This window comes from Acanthisitta chloris, unplaced genomic scaffold, assembly GCF_000695815.1.
Source record: "Acanthisitta chloris isolate BGI_N310 unplaced genomic scaffold, ASM69581v1 scaffold21175, whole genome shotgun sequence".
Lineage (NCBI taxonomy): Eukaryota > Metazoa > Chordata > Aves > Passeriformes > Acanthisittidae > Acanthisitta > Acanthisitta chloris.
The window spans coordinates 79774-97496 of record NW_008672431.1 but is presented as its reverse complement, the minus strand read 5'-3'; the positions used below and the strand labels follow the sequence as shown (position 1 = coordinate 97496).

The 17723-nt window shown below is 37.6% G+C and overlaps 1 protein-coding gene across 1 annotated transcript in view; it reads left to right on the top strand.

The window, feature by feature from the left end:
* LOC103802076 (PDZ domain-containing protein GIPC2-like) overlaps positions 1-9247 on the top strand; it is a 24305-nt gene extending 15058 nt beyond the window's left edge. The window contains exons 5-6 of the mRNA XM_009074527.1: positions 155-236; positions 9093-9247. Of these exons, the coding sequence (XP_009072775.1) occupies positions 155-236; positions 9093-9247 (237 nt within the window). The remainder of the gene's footprint in view (positions 1-154; positions 237-9092) is intronic.
* Positions 9248-17723: the final 8476 nt, after the last annotated feature.

Genomic DNA, 17723 nt, shown 5'->3' with positions numbered 1-17723 from the left:
AAGAGATTGGATTGTCATGTTTTATTCATAGGTTTTGTAAGTCTAGGTGGCTAAGATGGAAGTAAGGTTAATCAGTGGCAAATTGTTGGTTTCTTTGAAATCTACATGGATGTAATCATACTTTTGCTCTTTTTCTCCTTTTATTTCAACAAAGCCAACTGAAATTGAAGAAAAAGCAATTAATAAAGTGGATGAGCTTCTTGAAACATACATGGGGATAAGAGACACTGAATTAGGTGAGTTTTTACTCACTTTACATTGCTACAAGATTAAATAATTTCTCATTTTGTGTACTCTAAAATTTATTGAGTCTCTGAATGTAAGTGATGTAGGATTTACTTTAGTCTCTGGACATAAGTGAAGCAAAATTTGTCCAGCTTGCAGTCTCAAAAGCTTGCATGTATTTCTGCAGATGTATGCATCTGATAAAAGTATTTCCCACTACAAACCTTATGATGTAATTAATTAATCCTCTATTCTTCCTGCACATTATCTATACACTGTTGCATGAATTTTTTTGTCGTTTGCCATAACTGTCACCACTGTATTCTTTCTGGCATATATTTTCTAGTGGATCTTGTGTGTACCATGTTTAAGGATTCTTAAGGTTAAGTATATCTATTTGCTCTTTTGCCCCTTGGCTTAGGCACATCAAAGTTGATTGCTAAAGTTTGAATATGTGATCTTAATCAGTGAAAGGGCAACTATTTAGCAAAGGAACTGACAGAGTAATTGCACAAATTTATCAAATTCTCTAAAGCCTGCGTTCTGAAGAACATGGAAAACTTGTGGAATATTTACTAGTTATCAGAATCATCAATTTATAATGAAAGAAACTATTCAATCCCAGTGTCATATGTTCCTTAAATCTGCACCAAACTTGTCCTTGCAGCTGCTGCTTTTCTTTGTTATTCTAACAACAACTGAATAGGAATTATTGTTTGTATGGGAAGAAGCTGCAGTCTAGCTGTGTCTGTAGCCAGCTGTGGCTGGTGTAGTTCTCATAGGATGTTGTGGAAGTGCTGATACTGAAACAAAGAGTAAGGTATCTAAAAAAAATCAGCCAAGACTTGGGAAAGAATAAGCTAAATGGAAAGTGATCTTGAAAAGAAAGCTTTCATGAGATAGAAGTGGAGAAGGCACAGCAGAAGAGAAAATAGGTCTGGCATGAAGCTAAGGACAAAGCAGCTGGGTTGGAGAGGCAGCAGTTAGTACAGAGGAATGAGAACAAAAGGAGGTGATTTGAATAGCCAAAAGTCCTTTGTTGGCTGCTCCTATCAGCAAGTATATGATTGGCAGCTTCTGCTAGTTTTCTTACAGAAAAAGTAGTGAGAAAACTAGTAAGTAAAACATTGTCCATCAGTCTAAGGTAGAGGTGGGCTTCCTGGCATAGAAGAGCAGACAGAGCTGCCCAGACTTTGTAAATTCTGTTTTCTAGGTGATAGCTAAAGATTCCTCTTCACACAAAACTAGAAGTTCTCAAAAAAACCTGTTCCTAACAACTCAAATATGTGATGCTGCTGCCATGTAATATGCTCCTGGGAGCCCTGTGTGGTGGCTGAGCCATGTTTAGGCTAGGGAGGATTCCATGTCCTGTCTCTCTCCTGCAACCTCTGTGTCTCAGTCCATCTCTGGCTCAGGCTTCAAAGCTCTGAGTCTCATGCCAGCTGTCCTCTCGGGGAGCTGTTTTTGTCCTGCAGCTGTTGCAGTCCTGGCTCAAGCTGGACTTCTGGAGGCTCCTGTCCTTGCAGGTCACTTCCAAGGTCCCCAGGCTCCTTGCTCTACAGGAATGAGCAGCTATAGATATTCTGCTTTTGGTGTCCATAGCTCAGAGCCCTGAGATACTATGCTAGAGCATGTTTACTTTGAATGCTGAGAGACTACTGTGCACTGCTCTGGGACAAGGAAGCAAGTTCCCGTGGGAACTGGTGTTCCCTGTGGTTTTGGCTCTCAGTGCTGTAACAGGATGGCTCTTGCACAGTAGACTGAGAAGTTCAGCTTTCAACACATAAGGCTGAACTGATTGCCAAGCACCTGGTAGAGTCTTCCCATTAATTCCTTGATTTTTTTTTTCCCTCAGAAAAGATCTAATGCCCTTCATCTGTCAGTATGTAGTTTGGGTGCTTTCAAAGAATGCCTTAAAAGAATGCTCAAAGAAGGAAGAGGTCTTTGTTCTCAGAGAGACTCTCTTCTTCCTGACTGGGTGGTTGTTTTGTCTTTCACCTCTTCTCTTCCTCCCCAAAAGGCAGTGAAGCCAAGAGAAGCTGTCAGGAATGAAAGACTCTAGGGTTCATGTAGCTTTAGTTTGCATCTTTGAAGCCATATCCTGAAGTTCAAATCTGAGAGTCAGTGGGCAACAGTGATGACAGAAATAAAGCTTTATAATTTTTAAACAATTAAACAGCTCTAGGACTCTTTAGGAAAGGGGAGCTAATCACCTGTCACAAATCTGTTCAATTAACACATGTCAGTTTTTCATATGCTGGATGTGATCAGTCACCCATGAAAATGAAATATGAGGAAAAGATTCATTCAGAGAATGCCAATCACCACTTAGCTAGAAATTTCACTCATTACTCAAGCCAGATTAGTTGAAAATGCAAGTCATCACAATGTGCAGCTGACAAGTGATTAAGATCTCAATCATTGCTCACTCCCTTGCAGTTCTGTTTGTCAGAATCTTTGGATGTCAGTTAATGCTGCTCTTTCATCTCCATTAAAATGACACTTCCATGGTGTGATTGAATTCTAAAACAGTGCCCCAGTTTTAAGCCGTAAGTTAGAAATAAAGGAAAGAAATTACAGACAGAATTACAGGTGAGATAAAGCCCTTAATTTTTGCATAGTTAAGTATCTTGACAATTTCAAGAATGGCTGACTAACTCTACACACAAATCCTCAAGCTGGAGCAAAATACTTGGAAATCATTAATGGAAATGCATGCACTTTTTTTGTTGCACAGTTTTTTATTTCCAGAGGTCTAAATGCTGTTGAGATTTACATACCTGTTTTTGGATGCACTTTTACCTTTTTACTTCTTTACTCATTTACTGAAAGCTGAACTTAATCTGCAGAAGGGACAGTTGGCTCTGGAAATATGTTCCTCAGCCATTTTATGGGCACGTTAGAAATTGGGCCATGGCTTGACTTCAGCTTACTTTAAAACATAAATGCACCATTGAGAGATAATTCAGGTTATTTTAAATTCCATGAATGCTTTCTGGTAAAGCAACTTGAAGAGCTGACTAACAGGAGCACCTCAGGAAGCAGTGTTAGTGAAAAGTACTGGTGGTATTTATTTTTTAAATCAGTAAGACTTGAATTGTTATGTACCGTATTTGATCCAAAAAATTCTGGGTGGGAGGAAGCATGGATCTATGAGATCCAACCCCAGAATGCTACTGATTGAAAAATTATTTCAAAAGGCATCCTGTCCAAATTTTTTATGTCATCTTTTGGCTAAGTCTTCATCCACTGGTGTTTTGTTCTGTTTTGTTCTAGTTTTATGCATTTGGATGATTAATTCCTTTTTGTTGCTCCCTATAATATTGTTAGACATTGCATATCATAGAATAATAAAATCATTAATGTTGGAAAAGACTTCCAAGATGATCAAGTCCAGCCTTTGACTGAACACCACGGTGCCCACCAAACCGTAGGCTAAGTGCAATGTCCAGTCATTTCTTGAACACTTCCAGCAGTGGTAACTCCACCACTTCCCTGGGCAGCTCATTCCAATACTAAACCCCTTTCAGTGAAGAAATTCTTCCTGATACCCAACCTAAACCTCCCCTGGTGCAGCCATGGGTTGCCAGCTTCTCCATGAGAATGCTGTGGGAGACAGTATCCAAGGCTTTACTGAAGACCAGGTAGATTGCATCCACAGTTTCTCCCTCATCCACTAGGTGGTCATAAAAGGAGATCAGGTTGGTCAGGCAGGACCTGTCTTTCCTAAACTCATGCTGGCTGGGCTTGATCTCCTGGTTGTCCTATATGTGCCATGTGATCACACTCAAGATAATCTGTTCCATAACCTTCCTCAGCACCAAGGTCAGACTGAAATATCCTTGCATATTCTCCATCTTTGTTTAGAAGAATTTAAAATCTCCTTCTCCACTCTTCATTTTTCAAACTTACCATCTAGTCAAAATGTTCTAACTGGTTTGAACATTTTGTCATCCGAGTTCCTCCTTTCGGTTCACAAATCCAACCCAGCAATATTCAGTAGATGTTTCTATTTTGAAATGCTTTAACTGAAGTAGTATTCTCCCTGAATCAGTTGTTTTCTTCTCCTTCTGTCACCAAACCATACTTTTCCAAAGGATTTTATTGTATACATTTTGTGTTATATTGTTTATGGCAGTTCATTTACTCTGAGAGAATAATGGGAGTTTTGTGAAAAAAAGGAAAGGCAGCAAGTCCAGTTAAACAAGAAAACTTATTCACTTCAAGAATTAGTAGTTAATATAAAGAAAAAGAACAAATAATATTTCTAATGACTCCCTGAGTGCCAGATCTGACAATGTTCAACATGAAACTTAAAGTAATGTTAAGTACTGCAAACTCCGGTGACATGCTTCATTTTCTGCTCTAAAGTGGCAGGGCAGAATAACAATATTTGTTACCTTCTGAGGAAGGTAAAAGTTCTAATAGCATTGCAGTTAAATAAATATTGAGGTTCCTGTTGACTTCTGAAAAATGGATTTTTTTTAGAAGTTACAGTATAGGGTATAGGTAGCAAACCCACTATGTAAGGTAGATGGTAAGAATGGCAGGCACAAGGTAGCTTTCATGACATGTGTCTGTTAAAAGTGAAAATAAGGATTTTGTGTAATATCTTTGAAGCTATTTTAAAGGAACTGGGTTTAAAAAGCCAACATCCTACTTTGTTCACATACTGGGAAACCTGATATTGAGCTTCTCAGTTAAAGTTGAGAAGACTTCTAATTCCTTTCATCACTTTTAAGATTGCAGAGCTTTTCACATTTTATGTAAAAACCTATCAGGTATTAACATTGCCTGAAGTGAAAATAAAAAAAGAAAATCTGAAAACAACTGAAAAAACTGAAAAAAACTGAAAACACTCGTGAGTGTGGAAAAGTATTCTATTGGAATAAAATTCTGTAATGTCTTATTGTGCTACTCTTACACGAAGCAGTGGGGAAAAGGGAGGGGAGTGAAGACGATTTGGCACGCAGCTGTCACCCTCGGAGAACCAGCAAAGTTCTCTTCTGACTGGCAAGTATGTGCTAAATGCCTTGCCAATCAGTAGGATTTGATTTGCCTTGAGAATTCCACATCACCAATGACATTGTGTGAACAAGCGTGTTCTGCACAGCTGTGCCAGCCCAGGGATGCTGTGCTAACTTTTTTTTAAGGATTCCGAAACGCTGCAGCTGAGCGGAGTTCTCTGTGCATGAGCCCAGCGAAGCAGCGTGCGGCTCTGCACAGTCACGGGGGTGAACTCGCGGGTGCAGTACAGCCCTGCGGCCACTGGAGGGCAGCACTGCGCCACCCAACCCGCTCCCCCGGCACGGTCCGCAGGAATTCCACGGGAGCGCCCGGGAATGTGCTCTGCTGAGCACAGTACCAAAATGCACCCTGGTAGTGCTCAATACAGGTGAAGATGTTTTTATTTGAGGCTGCATTAGCACACTGGTGATGTGCTGGTTGCTGCTTGACTGGGTTGAAAGTTGTCTTGCTTGTCTAAGTTTAGTGGGTTTTGTTTTTAAGTTTCATAAATCTCTAATAAACTATTTTTTTAGATTCTATTCTTTCTTTGGGAAGATCAATCTTTAAAGCAAATTGTGTTTGAAGTTGCATTTTCTGTTAATGGCAATTTATTACTGCGCAATTATGAAACTTCAGCTAGGGCAGCTGGACTGTGATTTAATGCTGTGTTTTTTTTATTGCTGCTGTCTGTGTCATATGGCTCTTCCATATCTCTTAACCAATTTATCCTAAAATTGGCTAAATTCCTTGTTCCTACCCTGCTTGAACACTTGTCTAGATCATCACTCTGTTGATGGTAGGTTTTTTTAATACCTTGCATAACTATATCGTGACATGTTTGCTCTGGTGTCAGCTTGCACAGCTCTTGTCCCTCCAACCTTCTCCCAGTGTCTGTACAGAAAAAGTTCATATTCAGAAATCTGTGAATTTTCTATTACACCCTTCATTGTGCAACCTCCAGTGTTGCTCCTCTGGAAGTGCCTTCTTATGGCACAATGTCAGGGAATATAGTGTGGCATCAATAGGATAAATCCTTGTGTTCCACTTGTCAGGAAGAAGAGTTCCCTGTTTAATGCCTATTTCCCATCCAGACTTGTCCAAATGGGAACTTTGCAGGAGACACAGAGAGAATCAATGCAATAGGGATAGGATTTCTTCTGGCAGGGAAATAGGTCTTGAGAGTCCTTGAGAACCACTTGTGGTGCCTGGGACCCTGGGTTACACTTACACTGTCTCCATCACAGCAGTTTATTTGTAAAGATTTATGTATATTTTCCTTGGACTGATTGGTGTTGTTTGGCCCACTGTGATTGTGTTTGGAGCCTCATGTCTGAACATGTTGAGTTACTTCAGAGTTACTGTTGTTGAAGTTTACAGTGTGGAATATGGCTCAAGCTTGCTTATAGCTTGTTACAAGTTTGCACAACAGCAAATACTGTTTGCCAGAAGTTCATAACAGTCAATAAATTTGAGCTGACTTTCAGGTCAACAATATAGTATTAAATAAATTTAGTACAACTTCAGAGCAGGAAAAGTTTATTTTCCTTTTTATCAGAGAGATGTTGCCATGCTGATTCAATACAGTGCACATGGTAGATGGTAAACTATCTCAGTGAGGATGTTTTTCTCTGGCTTCAAAGCTTCCTTCCCTTTCTCAGGCATTGTAATATGCATTTTCCATTTGGATATTTCTCTGAAAAAAGGCTAGAAGCTATCAAATCCTTCAGTGTGACACTTGAATTTGGTATGCTCATGAAGAAGGTGGCAGTTACTTGATGTATGTATAACAAAAGATAGAAGACGTTGCAGTTTAAGGCAGGTGTGTAAAGTAATCACAAAATGAAGCAGACTTTGAGGGTTTCAGCTATTGTACAATGCCATCATTTTCTTGTGAATTTGAAAGAGGCTGTGGAACAGAGATACAGCTCAGAAAATAAACTGTACTCAGCAGTGCTGTTTGTCCTCAATCTGTTTTACAGAGTATTCTGCAGCCCTCAAACCAAGATAACTTGCTGCAAGTGGTTCTCCTGGGCTAACTCATCCAGGAGAAACTCCTATGCTGAGACTTTTCACCCTTGAGGGAGGTGCAGGTGCCATGACCTAGAGAGGTTTGAGCAGCAAGGCCTTTCCTATGCTTTTGCACAATTTGAACTGCTTGGCTGAGACTTTCAGAAATCACTTTTTCACTTTCTAGTGGATTAAGCACAAAATTTCCCAGCCTTGAGGGTACTACAAATTAAAGATGTGCTTTTCAGAGCTGGAGGTAATAATAACTGAAGCAAACTCATGCACTGAAATTAGTTTAGGTGGTATGGAAAAAGTGGATCCAAGCAGTAGAATAATGTGGCTCACAATAAATGCCTCAGTCTCTTTACTAACTGGAGGTGGCTTTTTGGTTAAAAAAATAAGCTAAAATAAAATTAAGTTGAAAAATTAAGCAAATCTCTTTGAGGTCATGTGGTAGATTTTTGAGAGCACAACTTCTTTCAGGCAGGTGCAAACAGTGTCAAATACATAACAAGACAGGTGTTAATTTTCTCTGTATTTTACACAACACATTAGTTGAGCCTCATATTTGAATTACTGTTTCCTAAAATAGGGTATTCAAGGCTTATTTATCATTAGTCCTTTCTATATGCAGGTCATGCTCAACTTTTAAACATTTAAACTCATGTAATGTGGGTTCCTTCTAGCAAACCTATCCAGCTTGGTTGCATATATCTATTATGCAGGCTGCATGTCGTGTTGGTTTTGGCTGGAGTGGAGTTAATTTTCCACAGTGGCTACTATGGGGCTATGTTTTGGATTTGTGAGGAACACAGGGTTGATAATATAGAGAAGCTTTTGTTTTTGCCGAGCAGAGCTCGCACAGAGTCAAGGCTTTTCCGCTTCCCATACTGCCACACTGGCAAGGAAGTTGGGGGTGTGTGGGAGCCTGAGAGGAGACACAGCTGGAACAGGTGACCCAACCTGACCAAATGGATATTCTATTCCATATGACATCATGCTCAGGATATAAAGTGGGGGGAAGGAGGAGGAAGGGGAGGATGTTTGGAGTGATGGCGTTTGTCTTCCCAAGGAACCACTATGTGTGATGGGGCCCTGCTCTCCTGGAGATGGCTGAACACCTCCTGCCCATGGGAAGCAGTGAATGAATTCCTTGTTTGGCTTTGCTTGAGTGTGTGGCTTTTGCTTTCCCTATTAAACTGTCTTTATCTCAACCCAAGGGTTTTCCAGCTTTTACCCTTCCAGTTCTTTCCCTGATCCCACTGGTGGGAGAGTGAGTGAGCAGCTGTGTGGGGCTTGGCTGCTGGCTGGGGTTAAACCACGACAGTTATTTTCCATAGCTCTGACATGCTGAGATCTTTTCTTCGTTGCTTAGAGTCAAAAACCACTCAAGATTGCTTTTCGATCTTCTGGTTTAGGTCAGCAAGCTCATATCAAATTTGCTGAAGTTGGTGATGACCTGGTGTGGGTCACATTGTCACACAAGAGTTGTGCATAACCTTGTTTTTAGGCCCATGATTCATGTGCCTTCAGTAATGAAGAGAGAATCTAATTTAATAAGATTAAAATGAAGGTTCATTGAATTCAAAATTAAATCTCTGCCAAACAAACAGGAGAATGTATAACAAGCACTCCAAGGAAGCTCTTCTGTTTATCAGAGCCCAGTGTAGCTGGTGTGGGGGAATTTAAGTACATAATTCCTGTTGAATCCTCAATTCAGCAGGTAAACTTTAAATCTTCCTAAGCTGACCTTAGCAGGTTTTGAAAATAGACATTCTAAAACTGTCTTGGCCATATATGTTAGCTGTCACTTTCATGTTAATGACATTCTTTTGTTTTTTTTTGCTCTTTAGCTGCTACAATTGTGGAAGCTGGAAGAGACAAGAAAAACCCAGATGAATTCGCAGTCGCGTTGGATGAAACTCTTGGAGACTTTGCATTTCCAGACGAGTTTGTCTTTGATGTATGGGGAGCAATAGGTGATGCTAAGCAAGGACGATTGGAATGAGAACTGTACAGTTTATCAATCCCTGTTTGAAAACACAGAAATTATTTTCAAGTATATACATCAGAATTTTAATACTTTTATTGATATGAATCCAGGGTGCTCTGTATAGTTATTCTTATCTGACACTTTCTTTTGCAAAGGAAGATTTCTGATAGAAATACAGAGGTGAACCCAAAGTTCTAACAATTTCACATTTGAAATATTTAATTTACATGTAGAAATCACTGTGAGAAGTGTGTCAAAGTGATATATTTATACAAAAAATTATGAAAATTAGGTATTTTATATTGTATATACACTTTGATATCAATATTGTGAAGTTAGACACATGCAACAAGGAGTTTAGATTATCTCTTTGGAAAGGTTTATAAACTTGTTGAAAAACTACCTAACTACATGCTGCAGTTCCCTGGTTTTCTGTTGTCCCTACATATTCATGTACACAAAGAGCTGAGAAAAACCTAAAGCCTTAGGTTTTTGTACAGTTTGGCCTGGACATTCTCTTTTGTGTAGACAAAACTGAGAAGAAGCTAGCTTGTTTCTGAAGGACCCAAGTTCAGGAAAATAATATTCCTCTGAAACATAAGAACTTTGAATGAAAAAGGCTTGCTTGCATTTGAGTTGTAACACATGCTGTGTGGATGTTACTGACATGAGTAAGTAGAGTTAAAATGCATAAATCAGGAAGGTGCTGCTGTATTCAGATGCCAATATCATTGCAATAGGAACTGCATAGGATGAGATAAATGTTAATTTTGATTACTATTCCTATATTTGAATAATATCTGTGATCTGGCACTGGAGACTATAGTGTATAAGTGCTTAATTGATCTTTGCATATGCTAAATGATTTCTTGAGATCCTACAGAGTTCCCCTCTTGTCTGTGTTTTTTTCAACATGGCAACACAAGAGAGATACTGAAGTTATTCAGAACTAGAAGATATTATTGTAAAGTCACAAATAATTGCACTTTGGATGACAATGCTTGCGTAAACCCTGAAAAATATGTTAAGCTAACTTTGGATATTAGGATTTCCAATTATATTGTACATAAATGTTTATTTTAGCTGGTAATTTTTTACTAATAAATCTGAGATTATTGAAAATGAAGTTGAACATGAATGTGTGGTCTGACCTGGGAAGATGTCATAGCTTTATAGCATTTTTATATTTGCAAAAGAGTATAAAATAGCTTATTTGAAAAGTTTTATTTCACTTCCTATTTACTTTTCTTCTGAGGAAAATGTCTTTCACTGTCTTGCAGAGATCTCTTTAAAATAAAGCCAATAATTTTACAGATTTTATGTCAACAATTTTTTTGGGTCTAAATCCATGATACTTTGAAATATCATTGAAAGAACAGGTCCTCATTCTCGTTACTAGGTTATTTAGGAAGGCTTCAAAACTCCTCTTCAGTGTTTTACACCTCTTACAATAAGTGAATATTTTTTCTAGTTATGAAATACTGCATGAAGTCTTATAAATACTGTCCAGTGGTTTTCAAATGGGGATGATCTCCAGTTTTATAAATGCTGCTGTGAATGTTTTGCTCTTGTATCTCTGATTTAAGGACAAACTTTCATATAATATAGCTGTACCTTTTTATGAAATGAGTACTGCAGATCAGTATGGAGGTAATATATTTTAGTGTATTTAAGAGGCTCAAGGTGTTAAAATTTTTGTTAACTGTATTAGTACCTCATCACCAGTGCAGGATGAAATCTTCAAACCTGTGTGATTGTTATCCATTTCTATGTGTAGAAATAGATATAGACATAAAAATTTGGGCTAGTCTCATTATGAGAATTAAAATTACATAATTTGACAAGAAAATGTGAATTTCAGTAAAACTTGGAAATAAAATTAAAGAAACTGTGTAGAGGTGGTTAAATTTTATACATCACATTGCTCATTTGGGACCTTGAGGATACATTATTTTGTGAAAGGTGTGTAATTTTAGGACAGTGATCACAAGGTAGATAGTGTTTCTTCTTATTTAATAGTTGCAAGTCTGAGCCCACAATCTTCCGTTGCAGTCGAGCACTCTCTGTCCTGCACGGGGTTAGGTTAACTGCAGTACTTGTGGTAATGAAGGGTTAAAGTGTAGTAGACCATATAGTTTATTCTTTAAACTTCTTTTAGGAGAAGAGGAAAAAGGAAATGGTCAAGAATTCCCTGTTGGTTTCAAATTATGTTTATGTACCCTGATGATCATAAACAATATACCACAAATTATAAAATAAAATTAAGAGCTCCTTCTTAAAAAAAAAGTACTATGGGAGAGTTGTATTCTAAAATAATGCATTAAATGTTGCCTGTAACAGATAACCCCTTGTGTTTTGGCCATTCATTTTATTTCTGTAAATTAGTGGTGTTCAGTCCATTTATCCTCAGGGGATAATTTGTCTCATTACACTGATAAAATAGTGAGATAAAAATTATCTCTGAAGCTCTAATTCTGTAGAGAGTCATTTCTTGTCATAGTGTCCTATCCTTGTGGAGTTTATTTCAGACCTAAGATTTAAATAGTAATTGCAATTTGAGTAGCATTTACTGCAATAAAGTACGTAATTATATCTTAATTTTTCTGTGTTCTCATAGCATATGCTATTTCCAGCACATAAAACATAATGGTACCACTACACAATTTAGCAGATTATTTGCATTTTCCACCTAGGAATAAATAATTTGTCGCATGTAAGTTACACTGCCTTATAAAGCATGAGAAATACTCCTCGCTCTTTGTAATGATTTGTGTAGTAAATTAATGTTTTACTGAAGAAACACAGGTTGCAGATCCTTTTAAAACAGAGTCAATAATGACACTGAAGCCTTTGATGCTTTGTAGGGTGAAAATGTCATTAAATGTCACTACAAAAATCTCCCAAATTAGTTTGATGTGCTAGTTCTAGTTAATATAAGTGCCAAGCAGAGTAGGACTATAAACATCTTGTTCGTATGTTTTGCATGTGGAGGTGAATGTTGGTGAATCAAAATCTTAGGTGAAGTGACACAGGGTAGTAACTTACCCAAGTGCTATTCTGAAAGAAACTGATTCCTTATTCTTTTGATTTGGTGCTCAGTCATCAGGGAGCTTGTAGATAATGCATTTTGTGCATTTACTTCCAGACTTACTGCTTTTTCCAGACACTGGAAAACACACCACTGTTTTCCTCTTACACAGAGTCTTTAGGTAGTCTTTAGATGCAACAAGGGGATTTAATCAAATCTGGTGTTCATAAAGTTCTGAGCTCATAATCTTAAAAATATGATGAGCAATGAATATTTTACACTTTCAAGGGAGCACATTTTGCAAATTACAGATATATCTTTTGTGACACCTTTAGTATGCCAAATTATGCTTCAGTTAAATTTGATTTTATGCAGCCTTATTCATACAGCTGTTATTCAAAGAGCTATTAATATAATCAGTATATTTAGGAAAATCTCTGCTATTCAGATTTGTACCTTGATTAGTACAGTGCATATATTCCTGTTTCTGTGTATTATTTTCTTCACAATTTGTACTTTTCTTCTGGGTTTTTTGGGTTTTTTTTTTTTGAGATAAATGTAATATAAAGCTTTGAAAGTCTTGTTATTTGTGAATTTTGGAGTGAAATATTAATGTTAAAATTAAGCTAATTTACAATATTTTGTGAGATTTTTCTTCCTGCTTTTTAATGTGAACTTCTGCTGCTTTTTAAATGACATACTATTTTTCATAAAAACAGCTCTGAGAATTTCTCTTCCAAAATCTGAATATTGTAATAAAATGATGTATTTATCTTTTTAGTTTTTTTTTACTGGGAGATCTTTCAGAACAATTAGTAGTCAGAGTATCAACTATTTCTCCATTTGAAATCAAATGCAGGTTTGCCATGAACTTCAGAACTCAAGTCTAGCAATAAGAGCTTCCTCTGAAATTTGTATTCAGTATTGTTTTCTTTTCCAGTTCTCTGACTCACTATATTTGCAAGGCATTTTGCCATTGGATTGAAAGACCTCTGATTCAGGTTATGAAAATATGAACAAATCTACAGGCTTGGAAGTCAAAGACAGGGAAAATCCTCAACATTTCTTGAAGATACTTGTAAATAGTAACAGTCTTTGACTAAAGAGTATGCAGCTTGCGGTACTGCAAAAAAGTTATGTTTGGTGTGTGATATTCAGGTAATGACAACTGAAAGGAAAAAGATTGAGATGGTATAAATGTAAAGAAAATATTTCTTTGGGTTTTTATTTAAATTGAAACACATGCACTGACTTTAGGGTTAGGGTTAGAATACAGAACCTAAATAGAACAACAGAGAGTCAGTTGATTGCACTGAGCAACCTCCTGATGTGTTGAGGCTGCCCTATCTCTCAACTCTTGTTGCTTGTAAACAGAGAGGCTATGAACAGCTTTTTCAGGTTTCTTCAATGACAGTTCTTACCTAAATCTCTATTGCCATGTCAGAGCTCTTTCAGAAAAATGTAGCTGCTAGTTTTGTCACTGAATCATTAGTCTGTGGGGTTCTCCCAGTTCCCTGAGCACTAAAGCAGATTTTCAAGTTGTCATAAACTTAATTTTATTATAGTATTTGAAAGAGGAAATTATCAGGGAGAAAGAAATATCTACTTTTCATAGAAACGAAAAGATATCTGGCAGGTCAGACTATAGCTAGTTCAAGCTAAATCCCTGGCAGAGGATTAGTGTGGATATTGGGTACTCAGCCCTAATGGTTTTGGTCAGCAGAACTGCTTCTATGGTTCCTTGGAACTGTCTTGCCCTGTTAATGTATACTAGGAATGTGAACTTATAAATGTAGGATATAAGTTAATGCCTAATGAATTTTGTAAGCCCAAGTGTTTTATCTTGGAAATCAACTGTATTTTTGTTTTCTCTTTAGAGGGAGATAGATTTTCTGAACCTAAAGTTTACAAACAATGGTCCTCAAAGCTTTTCTGTTGTGTTTCTTGAATCATTGCATATCTGAACTTTTCATATAGGCAGAAAGAATAAAAATAAGATCCACTCTGATATTTAAAATTTTGATTACTAAATATGCTTTATATTGACTTGGGTTTTTTCCTGTTTTCTTTTGAGATGAATAATTAAATATTATTAATGTGTCTTTTTGGAGCATGAACTGCATTCATTAACTGCATAAAAGAAATAAGGTATTTTAATTCCAGATGAGCTCTGATTGGAAAAACATATTGCACCACAATACCTGACAGTATCTAAGAATGCAAGTTTTTGCTTACTAAAAACATTGTTTTATTAAGGATTTCCTAATCTTTTTCTTTGTCCTTTTAATAGGGAAATAAGTTCACAGAATGGTGAACAGCCAGGGAGGAGAACACTTAGTTTAGTGGAAAAAGCTTTTAATGACAGTCTTAGAGTTACCAGTTGTGTTTGTAACACAGATGACCTAACAATGATTTGTGTAATCCTTTAACTTGACAGCTCTTCGAGTAAAGACACCAATTTGTACTTCATATATATCTAAACTCTCTCTGGCTTGAAACAGGAAAGCAAGCATGTTAAATCCATTGCAAGTCATAGTCTCTAGGCATTCATATCATAATATTGAAATGTCTATCAAGACCCTTCACACATCCTTTCCAAACATCTTTCTTTTCACAATGTGGATTTTGTTTCCAGTGAGTGTTTTTGCAGGTAATTTTATTTGCAGTGCTTAAGTTTTGAAGCCATTAGGCCTTTCTTGAAGTCTTTGTAGGTAAGTGAAATTTTTAATTTATGACACAAATTTCAGTTCCGTTGGTAACAATACCTGAAATGCCCAAAGGATATTTGTTATTAGCATGTACAAATTTGGTAGTGAACAAATGTCGATTGTAGGACAATGAAAGTACAGGCTGACCTTATCTTTTCTATGTTAACAAACTAGAATTTCGTGTTGCTTCGTGGTTGATATGTTTTCGTTGTCTATAAAGTGAACCAGGAAAGAAAGGGACCAACTAAGATCAGAATAAATGCTATGAAGTTGCAACTATGAGGTCTTTCCAGGACTGGAAGCATTGTGAATTGAGGTGCAGCTCTAGATGAACATGCTATCAGTACAAATGCTTTCTTATTTGGTAAAGAATAAGGTAATAGCTATTGAATGTGCAATTTTCTTGACAAGGTTCTTGGCTAGAGTGAATTGCCACTAAGGCAAGATTCATGAAACTCAGCTCAAGTTCGTGATTTGGTCCAAGGCAGCTAAAACATTGCTTGAGAGGGAACCAGCTCTTCTCTTGAGCTATGCTAATTGTCAGACTATTGAGCTAGAGAATTTACCAGAAGACTTTCTCAAGAATTGACCTTGGGGATGATTTCTTTTGTAAAAAGTTAAAAAAGACGACAGCACAGAGGTTTAGGTTAATGAGATTGCTGAGGACACAAACTGGGAAAGATGACATGACTAAAAAGAATAGTGGAATGTTGTCCAGTAAGGTGGCCTTTAAAACTTGACTAATAGAATTTTAATAGTTTAAAAATGAAGTGCCATAACTTCAGGAACTAATAACTGAGGGGAGTTCTTAATTTGAAATTCTAGATGAAAAATACCTTGATGCACTAGTCATTCACTGAATGACTGTAACCCCCCAGAGGGCTGCATCGGGGGGAAAAAATGTCTGTGGTGTGCATCACAGGGAGGAAGTCCAGAAGAAGCTGGGAGGTCATGTTGCTACCCAGGGCAATGGTGAGATTTTTTACTTTCAACAACATGCTCAGTGCAGGCTATCCCTGTTGAAACATTGGACAGATCTGGAAAAAAAAGGCCTAATAATGTGATCATGAGACTCTTTAAAGATCAAACTGAAGATGCTGCATTCTTTGGTACAATTGACATATTTCTAAAAAGTGTGTTAGGATGGCAAATATCTTGGAGAGAGCAGTTCTTCAAGCTAACCAACTGTACTGCCGAAAGTACAGGTGTGTATTACGTGGCTACAAGCTGCCTTCAGTCTAGAAACACTAAGGAAGATTTCTAACCACAAATGAGACAGTGCAAGGGAAGAGTATGAGGACAAAACCCAGGCTGTTTTTAGGGCAGAACTTTAACCTTTATGAAGAGAGGCTGTATGATATAGTTGCTAAAATGTGATCCCCTTGTAGGTTCCTTCTGGTCCCAAGAATTGTTTTGACTGTGTTTAATTGCCAGGTGTTTCAAACTTTCCCAGTTTGAATTTAAATGTGGACAGATTTGGAAAAAGCATGTAGGATTATGAAGTGTTTTTCAAGACTGGAATGAAGGATCTTGCCTTTTTGACTGAAGTGCAATGTCAAAGTCCACCTGAGGTCTCTAAGCAGGGTAGGTGATTTTGGCTGTTGCTGCTCCAAAGGTGTAGAGGGAGATGGCTAAGACAAGACTTTTCTTCTGTGTGCCAAAAGTAGGGGAGCTGTGTCAGGGAAGGGAAGGAGATATGTCTGGAGTGTTGAGCTTGCTACTGCTGCTAAGAGTCAGGAAGAATAATTGTCATCATTGGCCACTGGCCCTATTGACGTTTTCTTTGGTGTTAGAAGCTGAATCCTGGTTTGGGTTTTTTTTGTATGGATTTGGTGCACTACAGTAATTTTGCTGTCCTAGACCTGTGGTTAAAGCCATCACTACAACTTCTGAGTGCAGAGAAGGAGGCTGCCAAGGTTTCACCCTATCCCCAGGAACAGCTGAGAGAAGTTCTGGTCTTCAGCTGTATTCAGATATAGGCACTGAAGTGCCCAGGACATATAAAGGGGAAGAGTTAAGTTCTGCTTAGCTTCTAGCTATGGTTGAATGAAGAAAGGGTGCAGACAGCTGTTGGTTATGCTGCAGACTGTTGCTCAGGACAATAATTTCTCCATTGTCTAGATTTCTAGTCCCTAGTAGATACAAAAATGTCTGGAATTTGCACCCTGCTAAATTCACTACAATATGCTCTCTCCCTGTATTTCTGGCCTTTCAGATTTGTGGTTAGTCTCTTGAATGATCAGGGGAAAAGGAATTAGTAAATAGCTTTGGCATTAATCTGTATTCAGCTCTGTGTTGAACATCCATTATTTTTATGGCTATAATAAAAGGAATAGCAGTGTAACAGCTGCCTTGGGTTTTCAATTAAATGCATTAATACGTATGCAAGAAAATAGCTTGTCTCAATAGTATTTATGGGGAAGAGAGTATTTTTCAAGATTTGTTGCAAATCATTGTTATGCCTCTTCTTATATGGCATTTGGAAATGTGAGACTGGAGTTGCAGGCATGCTGCTTTATTACTTTCAGGTGGAATGTGTGATAATCAGCCTGACCCCTGTGCAATACTTCTTAATGATGACAATTTTCATTGCATAAAAATAAGGCTTTATAACTTGATGAACAAGCCTGTAGTCAGTGCTGGGTTTAGTAAGAAGATGGTTAATGCTCACAAAAGGCCCTGAATGCATATTTACAGCTTTGCTGCATTATGTGTAAAAGAAATATTGATGGCATGAGTGAAGTGTGTAAATTCC